The sequence below is a fragment of the Salmo trutta genome, chromosome 33 (assembly GCF_901001165.1).
Source record: "Salmo trutta chromosome 33, fSalTru1.1, whole genome shotgun sequence".
Taxonomy (NCBI): domain Eukaryota; kingdom Metazoa; phylum Chordata; class Actinopteri; order Salmoniformes; family Salmonidae; genus Salmo; species Salmo trutta.
Genome location: NC_042989.1, coordinates 2,939,281 through 2,957,681, shown reverse-complemented (window position 1 = coordinate 2,957,681; position 18,401 = coordinate 2,939,281). Strand labels below are relative to the sequence as shown.

Below are 18,401 nucleotides of genomic sequence, written 5' to 3'. Positions count from 1 at the left end.
GTTTTATTAAGAGGAAATGGGTGGGGTTATATCCTGCCTGTATCGTCAGACGGGGCCAGTGTCTCCTGACCCCTCCTGTCTCAGTCGCCAGTATTTATGTTGCAATAGTTTGTGTCGGGGGGCTAGGGTCAGTCTGTTATATCTGGAGTATTTCTCCAGTCTTATCCGGTGTGAATTTAAGTATGCTCCTTCTAATTCTCTCTTGGAGGACCTGAGCTCTAGGACCATGCCTCATGACTACCTGGCCTGATGACTCCTTGCTGTCCCCAGTCCACCTGGTCGTGCTGCTGCTCCAATTTCAACTGTTCTGCCTGCGGCTATGGAACCCTGACCTGTTCACCGGACGTGCCAACTTGTCCCAGACCTGCTGTTTTCAACTCTCTAGAGACAGCAGGAGTGGTAGAGATACTCTGAATGATCGGCTATGAAAAGCCAACTGACATTTACTCCTGAGGTGCTGACCTGTTGCACCCTCTACAACCACTGTGCTTATTATTATTTGACCCTGCTGGTCATCTATGAACATTTGAAAATCTTGGCCATTTTCTGTTATAAATCTCCACCCGGCCCAGCCAGAAGAGGACTGGCCACCCCTCATAACCTGGTTCCTCTCTAGGTTACTTCCTAGGTTCCGGCCTTTCTAGGGAGTTTTTCCTAGCCACCGTGCTTCTACACCTGCATTGCTTGCTGTTTGGGGTTTTAGGCTGGGTTTCTGTACAGCACTTTGTGACATCAGCTGATGTAAGAAGGGCTTTATAAATACATTTGATTGAACTTTGATTGAAATAGAGGAAATGGATGCCCTTGCAGCCTGAATGTAGGATGTTTTATGTAAGAGCCGGGTGGCTGGGGGGGATACGAGTGTATAGCCGGCTACATAGATTCCAGTTGGGACGCAGACAAACGACCAAAAAGGAAAAATAGTGCCATCTGCCGGCCACCTGTGATACATTTTGCACACGTCAATAAAAAAAAAAACTCCACTGCCATTACATACTGTAAAATAACTTGTTGTTTTCTCCTCATATATATACACACTAAGACCTATTCAACAACATTTTTGAAGGATGGATGCATACTCAGCCCTGGGGATGAAGTTACAAGCACTGACTTTTTCTGAAAGAGGTAAGACAGAAACAAAAATAAAAACAGTTTGGATGGGGAACTGGACCAAACATCTGTTAGATGTATTTATATATTAAAAAAATAAGTTCAAATATAGTTGTGTAATGTACAAAATTACAACAAATATTACATGATGTACGGTTGACACAGTAGGACACACTAGGACACCAGGTCTTTGTAATGGTATTTGTCTGATATAGTCGACACCTTGTCCCAGGCCTTGATGCTTCCCAGAACAGTCAGCACATCGCTCACCACGGCCCTACAGGAAATAGAAACCACATTATCAAAACACTAGCCTGACCATATCACATGATTCTGCCTGTATCATAAAAGTATATATTTGAGGTAGGTAAGGCAGTGTTACCGTGTGTTGGGGTGGTCAGGCTGTTGTTTGTAGACTGAATGGGCAGTCTGCAGGAGATGGTCACTGAAGGACTTCAGCTGAGAGGGACAGGAGCACACGTCTTTAAACCAGGACTGAGGAAAACACGCCGCGACCTGCTCAGCGAAAGAGATGGAGAGAGACGAGAGAGAGCAATAAATCTCGGTTAAATTCGAGAAAAACCTGAAAATGACACCACTAAACTGAGCCATCTCGAAGACGGCAGAGCAATTACTCCCCTAGGAAACACCTCGAAACCCCCGTAGACAACACATTAACATTAGACACACTCAGTTCACCTACACACCTTTTTGCATTTATGGACAGAGTCCTGAGATTGGGTCTCGTTGAGTAGTGTCATCATCAGGTAGCAGTTCAGAAGTTTGTCCAACATCAGCTCCTTTAGAGCGTGTTCAGGTATCAAACCGTCCCACTGGCCCACGTTACCTAGGAGCTGACACGCAAGAGAAACACCACTAAAGCAATGCATGTTACGGAAATGGCAAGAGAGAGCACGCAGTAAAGGCAGGGCAATAGCTGCACATGGCAGCACACAAGGAGCTGTGACGAAAGCCCTCCCATCTCTTGACTGGACTTTATTGGTAGATGTTGTAATGGGCAAACTAGCCACATAGTCCCTCACCACAGTACACTATACCCCTCTCTTAGAAAACAAATCGTTGAACAAAAAAATCATCTTTAAACTGAGTGTTGTTACGTACCTTCACAGCTGTCCAGAACTGCTGGTCTCTGAACCGCCTCTGTGGAGAAGACTTGTCATCTAAAAACCTGCCAAAAGACCAGGCCGTTATGGTAAAGTACTGTAAGCTACGGTAAGACACATGAATTCCAGTAACTACTTAAATAAATCACATGTCCTCTAAGTGTTGAGATATCTGGTGGAGTCACTCACTTCTTAGGGTAGTGAGGAATGAAGATTTCATTATCCACTGAACTCCCCAATCTGCCACTCACTGCTTCTCAAAACGCCTGGCAGGGGACAGGACAGGGACAGACAGAGGGAACAGGACTTATTTCCATTCTGAAGCTCAAAGGTAGTAGTTAAGTTTCAAAAGGTGCTCTCTCATTTTGTGACTGCTGTCTGGCATTCTTTGTGACTAGAACCATGAATAGAGTTTGGTCCGAATGTTGGATTGTCTGTGGAAGCCATTTTACATTTTTTGAAAAAAAAAAAAAAAAAAAAAGTCGGGATACAGGCAAGTGGTACAACCGTAGGAAGGGAGGACACGGGGATTGAACCAAGGACTCCGGTGGGGAGTAGTAAATATGACTGGCTGGGAGAATTACTGCTAGAGTGCGGGCTCTGCACTGTGGAAGCAGTTTTAACTGTTACCTTGACTGGTTTGCTCTGCTCTCCCTCAAACAGAGAGTAGTCGTCCTGCAGCCTGCGACACAGCTCAGACAGACACACTGACTGACGGCTGGACAGAGGGTCCCACACTAACTCCACAATACCTGTGAGGAGGACACATTAAAGTGAGACACACCTCAGTAAAATCACAGGGACACTCATGACAACATTGAAAGGGGAGTGCTATACACATCCATAGGGTGTGTGTTTCTGTAGACCTTGTATCTTGGGTAGCAGGGTCTTCTCTATGATAGCAGGCAGTGATTTTCGGTCCGTGTGCTCTGCCTCCTGGTAACCCAGTCCGTGACAGAAGGTCTCAACAGCAGAGTACCACGGCAGAGCCTCAAAGTCCTCCCCCGCAGCCTGACACACAGAGAGAAAATGACAGAGGCACTGTCGCTCAAATGACATACATTTGAAATGAAAATGAGCTCTGTCAACAGATATAAATCTGAAACACAGACTTCCAGTACTAATTTTCAATGCTGATTTTGGCTAATACAGTTAGCATTACCGCCAGTGCTAAGATTTACCATTGCGCTGGGTTTGTGTGTATATACCGTACCTGTAAGGGGTTCCAGCCTAAGAGCTGGAGTCTGATGAGTGGGTTGAGTAGTTTGGGCAGACAGAGGCTGATGTAGGCTGAGTGGTAGGACTCGGAGAAGGCTCCTCTCCATTCATCGAAGCGAGAGAGAACCTTCTTCACCACCCAGAAGTCCTCATTCACGTCACAGAACACACCCTGGGACCTGCTCAGGATCTCTGCTGGATTAGACAGGAGGGAAAAAGATGTCTGTTATTCTATGGGTTAGAGAGCTAGCACTAACTCATTCTGTAAGGAACAGAATGGCCAATTGTTTGATAAAAAAAAATAAAAAATATAGAAACCAATTTGGAAATTAAATACTGGGCTAAAATCAAGGTGTCACCAACACATTTGGTAAGTGGAGGACATTTGTCCTCGCCCAGAACAGCTACAATCCTCACCTCTCCTCTTCTGCAGTTCTGCCTCTTCCTCAGGTGAAAGCTCGCTGTCGGCCGGCAGGCTACCACAGTCATCCTCACCTGGCTCACTGGATGGAGAGACAATGATATCATAGAGTACATCAGGATACAGTGAAGAATGAAGGAATTCACCTAAAAGCTAAAGCGATGTGACGTGTCAGTAATAAAGGGAATATTCCCACTCACAATTTATTCTGTTTTTCATTCACGCTTTCCCCTGAATCTCCTTCACAGTGTGGAACAGTGGCATCTGGAGAGCGAGAGAGCAAGTCTATAAATGCACCCGACTACAGCTAATCAAAAATAAACAGATCAACGGTGTGAGGAGGTGAACTATGGTAGAAAGTTCACCTCCCGCCATTTCACTGACTGGGACCACACACACACACACACACGAACAACTCACAGCTGAGCTGCTGTAAGCGAGAGGACTCCAGTTGTACGGCCTCTCGTCTCCTTGACGACAGAGCCTCCGCCTGTTCAGACAGCAGAGTGTGCATGTCCACCTCCACACTGTTGATCTCCACCACCTAGGGATGATCAATCCATATGTTTTATTACATGTAAAATGTGACCCCCCCAAAAAACCTCAATAACACTGTCTGATCACCACATTTTACATTTGAGTCATTTAGCAGACGCTCTTATCCAGAGCGACTTACAGTCAGTGCATTCATCTTAAAATAGCTAGGTGGGACAACCACATATCACAGTCAAAGTACATTTTTCCTCAAAGTAGCCATCAGCAAAGCCGGTGCTAGTATGGGGGGGGGGAGTCATGTGCGAGTGTTAGCTCCCAAAAGGGGGTGCTGTGGGATTATTTAAGACACTTTCAGATACAGTGAAGAGCTTTGACGGCTGAGTGGGAGCTGCCTTCCTGTAGGGGTGGAAGGGTAGAGAGACCAGAGGTGGCAGAACGGAGTACTCGGGTTGGGGTGGGTGGGGTTTGAGCATAGCCTGAAGGTAGGGAGGGAGGGGCAGTTCCTCTTGCTGTTCTGTAGGCAAGTACCATGGTCTTGTAGTGGATGCGAGCTTCGACTGGAAGCCAGTGAAGTGGGCGGAAGAGCGGGGTGACATGGGAGAATTTGGGAAGGTTGCACACCAGGCGGGCTGCAGCGCTCTGGATAAGTTGCAGGGGTTTGATGCACAAGCAGGGAGCCCAGCCAACAGCAAATTGCAGTAGTCTAGATGGGAGATAAGTGCTTAGACTAGGACCTGCGCCGCTTCCTGTGTGAGTTAGGATCGTACTCTACGGAATTGTTGTAGAGCATGAATCTGCAGGAGCGATTCACTGCTTTGATGTTTGCAGAGAACGACAGGGTGTTGTCCAAGGTCACACCAAGGTTATTTGCACTCTGGGAGGAGGACATTGTAGAGCTGTCAACCATGACGGAGTGGTTTTGGAGCAGGCAGGCCTTTCCCGGGAGGAAGAGCAGCGCCGTCTTGTCGAAGTTGAGCTTGAGGTGGTGGGCCGACATCCAAGCTGAAATGTCTGCCAGGCATGCCTTTTATATCAGAAAAGAAAGAAAGAAGGGATACCGATCTGTAGTTTGATGTCTGATGGGTTGAGTGTTTGTTTCTTGAGGCGAGGAGCAACTCTGTCCATTTTGAAGCCAGAGGGGACGCAATCAGTGGTCAGGGATGGGGGAAGTGAGGAATGGGAGAAGGTCTCCAGAGATGGTCTGGAGGGGATGGGGTCCAGCGGGCTGGTTGTCCGGTGGCCAGACCTCCCTCACTAGTTGCAGGATTCCATCGGGAGAGAAAGAGGTCAAGGCGTAGGGTAGTTCTGTGTGAGTGGGACCAGTGGACTCAATAGGCTGAGAGAATGAGGAGCGCATGTTGACAAAGTCGTCCACTGAGAAGGAGGAGGGGGGTGGAGGATTGAGGGGGGAGGAGAAGGTGGAAAAGAGGCAGAAGCTTTAGAGTGATAGAAAGTGGTTTTAGCAGCAGATACAGAGGAAGAGAAGGTAGAGGGAGTGGTAGGATGATAGGTCCTCCGGAAGTTTAGTTTTCCTCCATTTTCACTCATTCTACCTCAAGGTGGTGCTTCTTGTCATTTTAAAGACTTATAAAACACCTAACACTTTCGGCACAGAGCATGCTAACAGACTCTTCATGTTACCCAGAAGCCCTCTGATCTGACCTTCTTTCTCAGACATTCCACCAGGTTCTGAACGTAGGCGGTGGTGGCGCGGTAGAACCGTAGCTGGCGGTCGGCGGAACTGTCCTCAAGGTTCTCCAGAGAGGTTCTAGAGCTGTCCATGTCCACCTCCATTCTCCTCAGGTCTGCCTCATGAGCCCTGTGGACCTCCCGCAGATCACACAGTCTGGTGAGTAGGAGGAGAGAGGTATGTAGGGAGGAGGAGAGAAAAAGAGAGATTTACTAGACAAGCATCTTATTTTGTAGTTCAATTACATGAGGTATATAGTATAGAGAGGCCAATGTAAAGATAGATGAATGGATAAATGAATTAACTCACTTCCGAGTGATCCTCTTCTTGACCATGCTGAGGCTGACGGGAGGCAGAGACTCTGGGATGTTGACTCTCTGTTTCCGCCTGCTGATGCTTATCCTCACAGAGCCACTGCCTTCACTGCCTGATGGACTCTGCAGGGGCAGACAGACAGACAGACAGACAGACAGACAGACAGACAGACAGACAGACAGACAGACAGACAGACAGACGAGACAGACGAGACAGACGAGACAGTGAAGTGATGGAGTGAGAGAGAGAGAGAGAGAGAGAGAGAGAGAGAGAGAGAGAAAGTGTGTTTGTGTGTGACTTAGAAAGTAGAGGGGTGAATATCTTACCTGTTCCCCAGGGTGTCGCTTCACTCCCTTCCCAATCTGTTGCTCCTCCCACAGGTTATTATCCTCTCTCTCCTGGTCATCAGAGCCACTGTCACCACCGTCACTCCCTCCAGTATTAATAAGCACGGAGTGAGCCACCGAGCCAGATACAGAAATACAGAGAGAAAGACATTCACTACCTCCTGTACCAACACAACAAGGACTAAAAAACAAAGCGCATAACGACAACTGATTTCAGCACCCAGTCAAAGGAGGTGTGATATACGCCGAGTCTACAAAACATTAGGAACACCTGCTCTTTCCATGACATAGACTGACCAGGTGAAAGCTAGGATCCCTTATTGATTCCATTTGTTAAATTCACTTCAATCAGTGCAGATGAAGGGGAGGAGACAGGTTAAATAAGGATTTTAAGCTTCGACACAATTGAGACTGATTGTGTATGTGTGCCATTCAGATGGTGAATGGGAAAGAAAAAATATTTAACTGCCTTTGAACGGGGTATGGTAGTAGGTGCCAGGCACACCGGTTTGCGTCAAGAACTGCAATGCTGCTGGGTCTTTCACACTCAACAGTTTCTCGTGTGTATTAAGAACGGTCCACCACCCAAAGGACATCCAGCCAACTTGACACAACTGTGGGAAGCATTGGAGTCAACATGGGCCAGCATCCCAGTGGAATGCTTGACATCTTGTAGAGTCCATGCCCTGATGAATATTAGGAAGGTGTTCCTAATGTTTGATATTCTCAGGATTAGTTCAGCTACAACTCTCACGCCACTTTCTATAACCGACGCATATAACATTCGGTTTGATTATAGATTGTCTGTTTATTATCCATGTATTAGCCTAATGTTTAGTGCAAAAGAATGTACAAAAAAAAAAGCTTAAACGGTCATCCGAGAGAACAAATCAATACATTCTCTCCTCCTGTTCCCCATCTTCTCTGCTATCCTCTCCCTGATTGTTTTGGACCGTGGGGCAAACTTGATCCTTCGCTCATGGTCATCTGGCTTATCATCATCATCCTCCTCATCACTGCGTTCCTCCAGGTCCTCGTGGTCTGGGGTCCGGGGGGAGCTCTCCCAGTCTCTACCCAGGGAGATGTGGTCCTTCTGGGCTCTGGCCTTCTGACGCTGCCTCCTGGCTGCCTGGATCCTCCTCGCGTCCGGGATCACCACTACACAACAACAACACAAGGGATATCATTCAGAACACTGCCTATCCGCCTGTCTCTGTGTAGACCAGGGGAACCACCCTATCTTGCAAAGACAGGTGTGGAGGCAAAAAAAACTAGTGAAGACAAGCTCACTCTTGATAATACTGTGCATGGAAGTATTCATACTCTTTGATTTTGTTTACTTAATTAATTGCAGCCTTTCCGTTGGAGAGCGAGCCTAGCCATCTGCGTGACTGACCTGGTTTATGTTTCTGAGTGGAGGACATGGAGGATCTGGAAGACTTGGATGATCTGGATGACATGGAGGAGGCAGAAGTGGATGTGGTTGACTTGGCGTCTCCGTCGCTCTCTGGGGACAGCTCTTCTCCGGACACATCACTACCGGACTGCTCTTTCGGGGACGCAACCAGTCACATCTCTCCTGGCTGGGGTCAACACCGAGACATGGTTAGAGAGATCAATCGTGTATCCTAAACAGGGGTGTTTTTACAACAATATAGATAGGTGATCATAAAGAAATTGTGTTTTTATGTCCGTGACTAGTGTCTCGTCTAGATTATTTGTGGTTGTAGTAGTAGACAATTTGACAATAAATGCCAATGTTGTGCTTGCCATTAGGACGGGAAGTCTTTGCAGGGGAAGCCTCCTTCCTCCTGGCTTGGAAGACCACAGCTTTATCTGACGATTTCTTCAGTTTGAACTCGCTTCCTTCCAATTGGAAGAAAAGAAGAGTTGGGTCGTTCCATGAAAAGAGTGTCTTTTTAAGTAGAAATTGTGCACCAAGATTGCATTTTTAAAAAGCCTGTTATATTAAATGAAGTGTCCTTTAACATAGACCACATGGAGAATTCAATAAAACAGATTTTTTTATATAAATAGACTTGCAAAAGGGCCAAAATTCTACTTTTTACATGTCCCTCCATGCACCCTCTAACATCTGGGAAGTTGGATGGGACTTCATTTGCGACTTGATTTGAACCCATTTAACCCCAACATTTCTCCAAGTTTTCACCATCATTGTAAAGCCCTAGTTATTTTGTTTCTTTGACAAAGTCATTCCTGAAGATTATTATTTATTTAATGTGATTAGGGATTTATTTACGTCTGTCCCTCATTTTAAGGTCAACCCTGTTTCTCTCGTTTTAATATGGGCAAATGAATCCATTGAAAATTTCCCTAGAGAAACATCTTCAACATGTAATGGTCAAATCAGTGTAAAAGCAGGTGAACTGGTTCTACTCTTTTTGGCAATTTTCTGGTGTTTTGTGGTAGAAATCTGAGCGGGTTAAGCATAACATGTCAACCCAGTTACCCATTGACAGGCTATTTTGTTGTAAAGCTTGAATTCAATTGGCCCTACCTGTTGCACAAAACAAGCTTCCATTCCCCCTGTCATAAGGGGATTCATGGCTGATTTAAGATATAAATCGTTAATCCTGTTACGGTCAACCCTGTTACATTATTTGGCACTTACTATAGTATTTTTTTTATTTAATTTAACCTCGAGATGGGAAAACATGTTTTTTATGAATCTCAAATTGTATTTTCCCTTTTATATAAATATTTTTCTATTTATTAGATTATTACTATTTTCCTTGTTTCAGGTCATCATAATGAAATTATATATATATATATATATCTGAATTCCAAAATGAAACAAGGCAACATAAAATATAGCATAAGCAACAAACACCAAAGCAAAAAAACAGTAAGAATTATACAATCCCTTAAAGTTCTCTGCTCTTAATTTCTCATTAATTTCATTAACATTATTATTTTGATATTTGCCTTTACATGCCTTTATAAATTTGACAATGGCAAATGTGTGGCTGTAGTACGTAAAATACCCCTACCAGAGTATAGAGGCCTTACAGCTAAACAATGATTTTATACAAGAAAGCGACCACAAGTCCAGTTGACCCATAGAATTTATAATATTGACACTTCTTTGCTTATATGCATGATTAGGGGGAAGAGATAGCAAAGAGGGGTCCCATATCGTATAGAAATCACCTACCTTGTTCCTAAATATAGCACTCATTTTGTACAGAGGTAACACTTTAAAGATCTGACAATACCACTGATTTATTGTTGGTGGCTGGTCTTTTATCCAGTTAAGGAGAATGCATTTGTGGGAAACAAAGAGTCATTTTTAAAGACGATTGAGCTAATCTAAGGTATGTGATGGCTTGTTCCCGACAACACCCAGTACAAATAGCCATTCTTGTAGGATATATGAACACATGCTCCAGCTCCATTTTGAGATTTTCCCAGAAAATTGTAATTAATGGGAAAGTCCAAAACAGATGGCCACGAGTGCCTTTTCCTTACACGAACAACAGGTATCAGAATTCTGCGCACGCACACACACACACACACACACACACACACACACACACACACACAGGGGAGAACAAGTATTTGATACACTGCCGATTTTGCAGGTTTTCCTACTTACAAAGCATGTAGAGGTCTGTAATTTTTTGTTGGAATCCGTACAGTCAGTTGGGTTCTCAGTTCATTGCTTCATGATTAACAACTCATGGTGTGATAACATAGGGGCCTCGAGTCCTTTTGTTCACCCGACCTAGTACACCTCAATCAAATGCCGACCGTATAACCTCCCAAGAGAATTCTCTTGGTTAGTCACAGTCGTGTATATTCCTCCTCAAGCCGATACCACGACGGCCTTCAAAAGAACATCACTAAACTTTATGTAAATCACATATCCTGAGAGCGCATTTATTGTAGTCACTTGAATAATGTTTACATGTTTTGCATTACTCATCTAATATGTACAGTTGAAGTCAGAAGTTTACATACACCTTAGCCAAATATATTTAAAACTCAGGTTTCACAATTCCTGACATTTAATCCTAGTACAAATTCCCTGTCTTAGGTCAGTTAGGATCACCACTTTATTTTAAGAATGTGAAATGTCAGAATAATAGTAGAGAATTATTTATTTCAGCTATTATTTATTTCATCACATTCCCAGTGAGTCAGAAGTTAACATACACTCAACTAGAATTTGGTAGCATTGCCTTTAAATTGTTTAATGTCGTCGTTCAGCCACAACTCAGTGAAACATAAGATATTACAGTTATTAATGTCCTGTTTGTAGGATATACGTGCTTTCAGTTCGTCCCATTTATTTTCCAGTGATTGAACGTTTGCTAGCAGGATGGAAGGCAAGGGCAGATTAGCCACTTGTCGCCTGATCCTCACAAGGCACCCTGATCTCTTCCCGCAAAACTTCCGTTTCCTTTTCCAGCAAATCATGGGGATCTGGGCCTGGTCGGGTGTCTGTTGTAGTATATCCCTGTAGTATATCCAACTCATTGAAGAAAAACTCTTCGTCCAATTTGAGGTGAGTAATCCCAGTTCTGATATCCAGAAGCGATTTTCGGGCAGAAGAGACGGTAGCAGCAACATTATGTACAAAACAAGTTATGAACAACGCAAAAAAAATAACTAAATAGGTTAAGAGCCGATAAGACGGTAGCCACCCCCTCCGGCGACATTATCACTGATTAATGAGTATGGAGATTTGTAAATGTTTTATTTTACCTTTATTTAACTAGGCAAGTCAGTTAAGAACAAATTCTTATTTTCAATGACGGCCTAGGAACAGCGGGTTGACTGCCTTGTTCAGGGGCAGAACGACAGATTTTTACCTTGTCAGCTCGGGGATTTGATCTTGCAACCTTTCGGTTACTAGTCCAATGCTCTAACCACTGCCGCCCCAAGATGTGAAGATGTGAAGCAGGAGTCATTACTGACCCAATTAGAGCAATGTTAATCTCAGAGCCATTCCGCAATTATGCAAGCATGACATGCCCAGTTATAAAATAGCAAATTAGGTAGTGCCAGGCCTCCTAAATTATATGGTAGCTGCAGTTTACTAATTGTCAACCTTGGTCTTTTTCTGTACCATATACAGACTGAAAGGTATTTACTGAGTTAATTAAAAGTATTTTTCGTTATATAAATAATGGGACCGCCTGGGGAGGATACAGTCTGGGGAAAACATTCATTTCAAATCAGATTCATTCTACCCAACCATTATAATGGCATGTCCCTCTACCTACCTAGGTCTTCCTTAACTGCCCTAAATACAGGTGCAAAGTTGCCGTTAGACAGGTTGTGAAGTTTATTCGAAATGTTTAACCCAAGATAAACAAAACCATTTTTTGTCCAATTGAACAGGAAGTCATTCAAATTGTTGTTGTCACTCAAGCTCCGTAGAGGCATAGCTTCTGATTTATTCAAATGTATTAGGTGGCCAGAAAAATAGCCACATCTCTTAATTAAGTCAGTAAGAATGGGAATAGAGGTTTCTGGGTTAGAAATCAATAGCAAAATAGTATCTGCACATAGAGATATAATGTGGGTTTGTTTTCCAATCTTGACACACGCAAGACCTTCCTGGCTATGTACAGTGCATTTGGAAAGTATTCAGACCCCTTACATTTTTACAAATGTTGTTACGTTACAGCTTTATTCTGAAATGGATTAAATAACTGTTTTCCCCTCATCAATCTACACACAACACCCCATAATGACAAAGCTTAAACAGGTTAAACATTTTTTTGCACATTTATAAAAGATTTAAAAAAAACTAAAAACCTTATTTACGTAAGTATTCAGAATCTTTGCTATGAGACTCGAAATTGAGCTCAGCTGCATCCTGTTTCCATTGATCATCCTTGAGATGTTTCTACAACTTGATTGGACATGATTTTTAACGGCACACACCGGTCTATATAAGGTCCTACAGTGGACAGCGCGTCACATCAAAAACCAAGCCATGAGGTCGAAGGAATTGTCCGTAGACCTAGACAGGATTGTGTCGAGGCACAGATCTGGGGAAGGGTACCAAAACATTTCTGCAGCATATAAGGTCCCCAAGAACACAGTGGCCATTCTTAAATGGAAGAAGTTTGGACCCATCAAGACTCTTCATTGAGCTGGCCGCCCGGCCAAACTGAACAATCGGGGGAGAAGGGCCTTGGTCAGGGAGGTGACCAAGAACCCGATGGTAACTGACAGAGTTCCAGAGTTCCTCTGTGGAGATTGATGGACAACCATCTCTGCAGCACTCCACCAATCAGGCCTTTATGGTAGACTTGCCAGACGGAAACCACTCCTCAGTAAAAGGCACATGACAATCCGCTTAAACCAAGATTGAACTCTTTAGCCTGAATGCCAAGCATCACATCTGGAGGAAACGTTGCACCATCCCTACGGTGAAGCATGATGGCAGCATCATGCGGTGGGGCTGTTTTTCAGCAGCAGGGACTGGGACACTAGTCAGGTTCAAGGGAAAGATGAACAGAGCAAAGTACAGAGGTCCTTGAGTGAACCCGATCCAACATATCTGGAGAGACCTGAGAATAGTTGTGCATCGACACTCCCCATCCAACCTGATGAAGTTTGGGAAAATATGCAGAGAACAATGGGAGAAACTCCCGAAATACAGGTGTACTGAGCGTGTAGCGTCATACTCAAGAAGACTCAAGGCTGTAATCACTGCCAAAGGTGCTTCAACAAAGTACTGAGTAAAGGGTCTGAAAACTTATGTAAATGTGACATTTAAAAATACCAAAAAATTACACTTGCAAAAATGTCTAAACCTGGGGTGTGTAGATTGAGAGGGGGGGGGGCAATTTAATCAAATTTTAGAATAAGGCTGTAACGTAACATGTGGAAAAAGTCAAGGGGTCTGAATACTTTCCAGATGCACTGTATAGCTAAGGAGAGGAGTGAATCTCAAATGTTTTCTTGATTCCTCATATCCTCCCTCGTCTCCATCTCAAAATTCATTGGAGGATTAATTCTGAGGTCCCTCTGATCTTCTCTTCCAATGTGTTTTGAGGAGGCAAGGAAATACAATTGATTCACCCCTCCTTGTTAATCTCCTTTCTTCTACCTGCACTATGGAACTGGGCATGTGAAAGCAAAATCCTGGAAGATATTTTACATATTGCTGCGATCTGTCCTGTGTTTCCAGATAAATACAAAGGCACAAGGAGGGAAGCCATGTAAGAATTTAGATGCAGATGCACTGCCCACTGTACTGTTAAATTAGTGACGTTAGAAATGTATTGGGCCTGTACTTGCCTTTTTGGTCTTTGGTAAATACTAGTCTATGGTGCTTACATAAAAAAAAAAAAAAAAACGCCTACCTTTGTCGTCAGAGAAGCTGAGCACGTTTATTTTATTTCGTCGATCCTTGTTCTCTTTGCTGTGAGGCGATCTAGTAACCGCGATCCACTATCTTCCACTACGTCTTCAGCACCACTCGAGTCCGACTTGATCTGCGACGACTTGGAGGGCTTTATGCTATCAGCGGTAACTTGTGTTTTACCTAGGTCATCACCCTCTCCGTTCATCTTCATCGCTCGAGTCTCCTTTCCTTTGCCTAAAATGTCTTCGTGGTTTCTTGTTGAACATATTTTCTGTATCGGGGTATCGCCATGTAAATAAATCACAATACGTTAAGTCGTAAATAAATATCAGACGTACATGTGTCGCAATCCTCTCGCAATGCATTCCGGGTCTTGGAGTTAGTCGGTGTCGAGGACTCGGTCGTGCTTGGGGTGCATTCACAATCGCAATGAATTTTCAATACGATTATTTTACCAATCTTTGACATGATAGCTTAATGAAAAAACACAATGGGAGTCTGGAAAAACGCTGATATTAAATATGTTTTGTTACAATTGTTTCTTAGTCCTCCTTTTTAGCTGATCCAACAAGAGGAATAGAGTACCACAGTATGAGTTATGATACCCATATACCTAGCTGTCAAACAGGGAAGTGGTTCCAATAGTTTTCCCACCATTCATTTTTCCCATAGGGGATTTTAGAAACAGTTAAAGAAGGGCTGTGTTTTATGTAGGCTTACCCTGGCGTGACGTTTTGATAACTGTAAATATTTCATGGACAAGGTGACTTTTATCAATATATTCACCTGTATTTACCCCCCAGAAATGAAATGCTAATTAGATTAAAGAACTGCACATGCCATGATGATCTGAAAGAGACTGCTGAATCGAAGCAAAGGTAAGAATCTCTGGATTAACTATCTAATGTTAGCTAAATGTAGTAATGAATAAATAGGCTACATTTCTTTAAATGGACAATTCTGTGAACTATCATGGGGAAGTTTTAAATTGACACTACCTGTTAGCAAAGGTGTCAGTTAGAGATGACATGCAGGAGCTTGCAGGGATTTGTAGTTTTGTAATATCTACGTTGATGCTAATTAGCATTTTCGAATAGGAGTAACATTAGATAGTTAATCCAGCGATTCTTACCTTTGCCTCGATTCAGCAGTCTCTTTCAGATCATCATGGCATGTGCAGTTCTTTATGATAGCCACATTAGCATCTAATTAGCATTTCATTTCTGGGGGGTAAATACAGGCGAATATATTGATAAAAGTCACCTTGTCCTAGAGAAATTTACATGGTTATCAAAACGTCACGCCAGGGTAAGCCTATACGAAACACAGCCCTTATTTTAAGTGTTTCTAAAATCCCCTATGGGAAAAATGAATGGTGGAAAAACGATTGGAACCATTTCCCCGTTTGACCGCTAGGTTTTACGGGTATTGTGACAACTCCACTGTGGTGCTCTATATCTGTCATTTGGAATGTTCTGTTCTAATATGGGGCTCTGATCCTCTGTTCCCCATGCAATGAAATTCAAAATGGATCAAATAGCAGCAACTTCGAGGGGTGAGCCTTGTGGATGGGTGTGTGGCTGGCTTGGGAGGTCGGTATTCCCGTAGGCATATACATTCTGGATCAGTTTACCCTCTCGCAGTACCAGCCTTAACCGCACAATAGCTGACCGCTGAAACTGACCTTAGATCAGCGTTTAGGGCAAATCCATGCGCGCGCCCCCGACGCTCTCTCCACCTCCCAGTCCCGGTCAAACGGAGCCGTTCTCGCGCACCGTCCACCCACACCCGCCTGTCAGCCATGTTGTTCGTGTGACCCAGCTGTCAGCAACAGGTCCAGTTGACTAAACTAGACATTCTTCTCGGAATTACATCATTTTGCCAATACGAAACGACTGCATAACGCCAGGGAGACTTTCACTGCGGATAGAAAAGTGGAGAAAGTATTTTTTTTTTTTGCCCGATGATTGTGAGAGGTAAGCGACGTAACGCGTTACCCGAAACTGCCTTGCTGCTTTCCTAGCGAGTCCATGTTATTGCTTGAACATTGACCTACTGCTAGGCGTAAAATACAATATTGATTGCATGTAGTTAACTACTTAACTAATCATGTTATTACGCTTAGGGATTTTGATACACTGAAATATGTAACTTATATCAGCCATTAGACGTGTGCCCTCACACGAACTTGTTTGAAGTTGGTAAAAGGAAAACGACCTAACCTAAAGTGATGTTAGTTAACGTAGCTAGCTAGCTCCCTCAGATTCCTTATACATAACTTGTTGAACAGGTTACAAACGTGTCTCTCTCGCTTTAGACAAGTAAAGGGAAAGCACCAGTAACGTTAGTGTATCAACTTTAGATGAGATAGCAATTGCACTTACTGTACAATGTAGCGCTCTGCGAAGTGGCTCTGATTCTACTGCTGCTCTTATTCATAATTAAACTATCCTCCACTTGAACTCAGGGACTCCACATCATTGTCAATCATTATTCTACCAGGTCATTCCAAACAGGATATGCCTATGCATCGTTTTTGTTTTCTGGCAGCAAAGCTTGGTGTTGTGATTCAACACTTACCTAAAATCCCATCCCCCAGGCAGGCTCCTGTTAAAGCTGTCATTAATAGTGGACGTGGTATTATATTTGTTAGCCTGTACTGTCCTGTCTGTATTCATTTGGGTAGTGCTGAATGGTCCGGACTCACCTGGTGTCAGTATACAGATGTTGAAGGTTGATTATTTAACACTGTCATACAGACTGCAGACAGACTACTTTCCATAACTTTAGGGCCATCGAACAGGGATCAACATCAGAACTAGTGAGGGACAGGGATAAACAGAGCTGTCAGGGCACGGGTTGGTTGGCTGTGGTCCAAGGATCCTTGTGTAAAGTGCAGATTGCATCTGGGCCCGGGGGACAGTGGTGGTCGCCCTATTGTCATCTCTCTCTCCACTGTCACGATCGATGTGGGACGTGTGCTCCGGCACAAAATGGCTGCCGTGGCATGCATCAATCCTGGTGGGTACTATGCCTACACACAACCCCACAGTGCTCGCCATCATGTATACAGTTAATAACAGAAAGTACAGTTATTTTAACAGTAACATTCTGTCTTAGGGTATACCATTGGAGAGGCGTGCAAGATATTTGCTGTACTTGTGCCTGTTTGGTAATGCTTTTCCCAAGCCTGAGAGTATATCCATAGTTCGTGGACGGGTCTGATAAGGAATGCGTTTTTTACATCGTCGGCCAGTGCCCAGGAAACAATTAAATCCACTTGTTAGACGCTACCACCCTCCTCCAAATCAAAACCAAACATGGATGTCAATGTTGCGCACCCGCGCTTCGTTCTACTTCCTGTGCGGCAGCATGATACCAGGATTGCAAGGCTGATAAGATAGACAAACCGGAGTGAAACCCTGACAGGTGTGCACGCTAAGCGAGACACCGCATGGAGTCCATGTTTGGTTTTCATTGGTTTTCTAACAACTGAATATCATTATTTCATGGACACTGCTTGGTGACGCAAACAACGAGTTTTCGTTCAGAACCGTCTACCGATTGCGTATTTACCTTTGGTCGTGGGAAAAGTGTCGCCAAACAGTCACGGGCCAGCAAATAACTCACAAGGTGGGTGAATGTTATACAGCTAGGTCAGAGTTCTACTCTGGTCAAGGAAATGGGTTAGCCAACACATTGAGGGTGTATTGGTTGGCTTCCTGGTGAAAAGCACTGTTTCAGTCATCGTTGGTGATGGAAGAGACTCTCTGTGTCATGGCCACTAGCCTACCTTTGTACACAGATATAGCAAACTAATCCATCTGCCTTTTAACACACAGCACAGCAGTTCACAGAAACAACTGTTCTGCCAAAAATGCCACTTTCCCATTCATGCAGCAACAATGCACATTCCACCAAATAGTTTTATAGTACTTAAAAAAATCGTGTCTCTGGTTAAAGATCGAGCTTTGATGTCCGTTCGAGTATTCTATTACTCAGGCCCGTCCCTACTAGCAAGCAGATTTCCAGCTGTGATCAGGAATCTTTTTTTTTAGTAGTTCCACATCCGCTAATCCAGATTAGCCTTAATCCAGACAGTCAATTCAGTTTAGAAGAGTTCAATTGAGCTAATCTTCTCTCTCTGAGCAGAGGACTTGATCTCCATCTTGTCTCTGTGGCTCGCTGGGGAGACGGTGGCGCGGGTCCAATTAGATAAATTCTATGTAGATCCACAAAGATAATGAAATCTTTACAATGTCTGGAGAGGTGTTCAACATGTTTCAAGCTATAACGAGAATCTGCGCTGGCCTGTGTATGATGCCTGTGTAGA

At 43.8% G+C, this 18,401-nt stretch overlaps 2 protein-coding genes across 2 annotated transcripts in view; one reads left to right on the top strand and one right to left on the bottom strand.

Annotated features, from left to right (window-relative positions):
- Nucleotides 1-994: 994 nt before the first annotated feature.
- LOC115172210 (GC-rich sequence DNA-binding factor 2-like) lies at nucleotides 995-8,259 on the bottom strand. Its single transcript, XM_029729403.1, is given in 16 exon segments — nucleotides 995-1,387; nucleotides 1,493-1,626; nucleotides 1,818-1,964; nucleotides 2,233-2,299; nucleotides 2,424-2,500; nucleotides 2,865-2,986; nucleotides 3,101-3,245; nucleotides 3,448-3,647; nucleotides 3,870-3,955; nucleotides 4,074-4,137; nucleotides 4,294-4,417; nucleotides 6,031-6,214; nucleotides 6,368-6,495; nucleotides 6,700-6,806; nucleotides 7,636-7,878; nucleotides 8,117-8,259. Coding segments are annotated over 16 exon segments (1,995 nt in total). The 5' UTR covers nucleotides 8,181-8,259; the 3' UTR covers nucleotides 995-1,284.
- Nucleotides 8,260-15,767: 7,508 nt separating this feature from the next.
- Nucleotides 15,768-18,401, top strand: part of LOC115172211 (intersectin-2) — a 36,261-nt gene continuing 33,627 nt past the window's right edge. The window contains exon 1 of the mRNA XM_029729405.1: nucleotides 15,768-16,044. The gene's annotated coding sequence lies outside the window, so the exon portion shown is untranslated. The remainder of the gene's footprint in view (nucleotides 16,045-18,401) is intronic.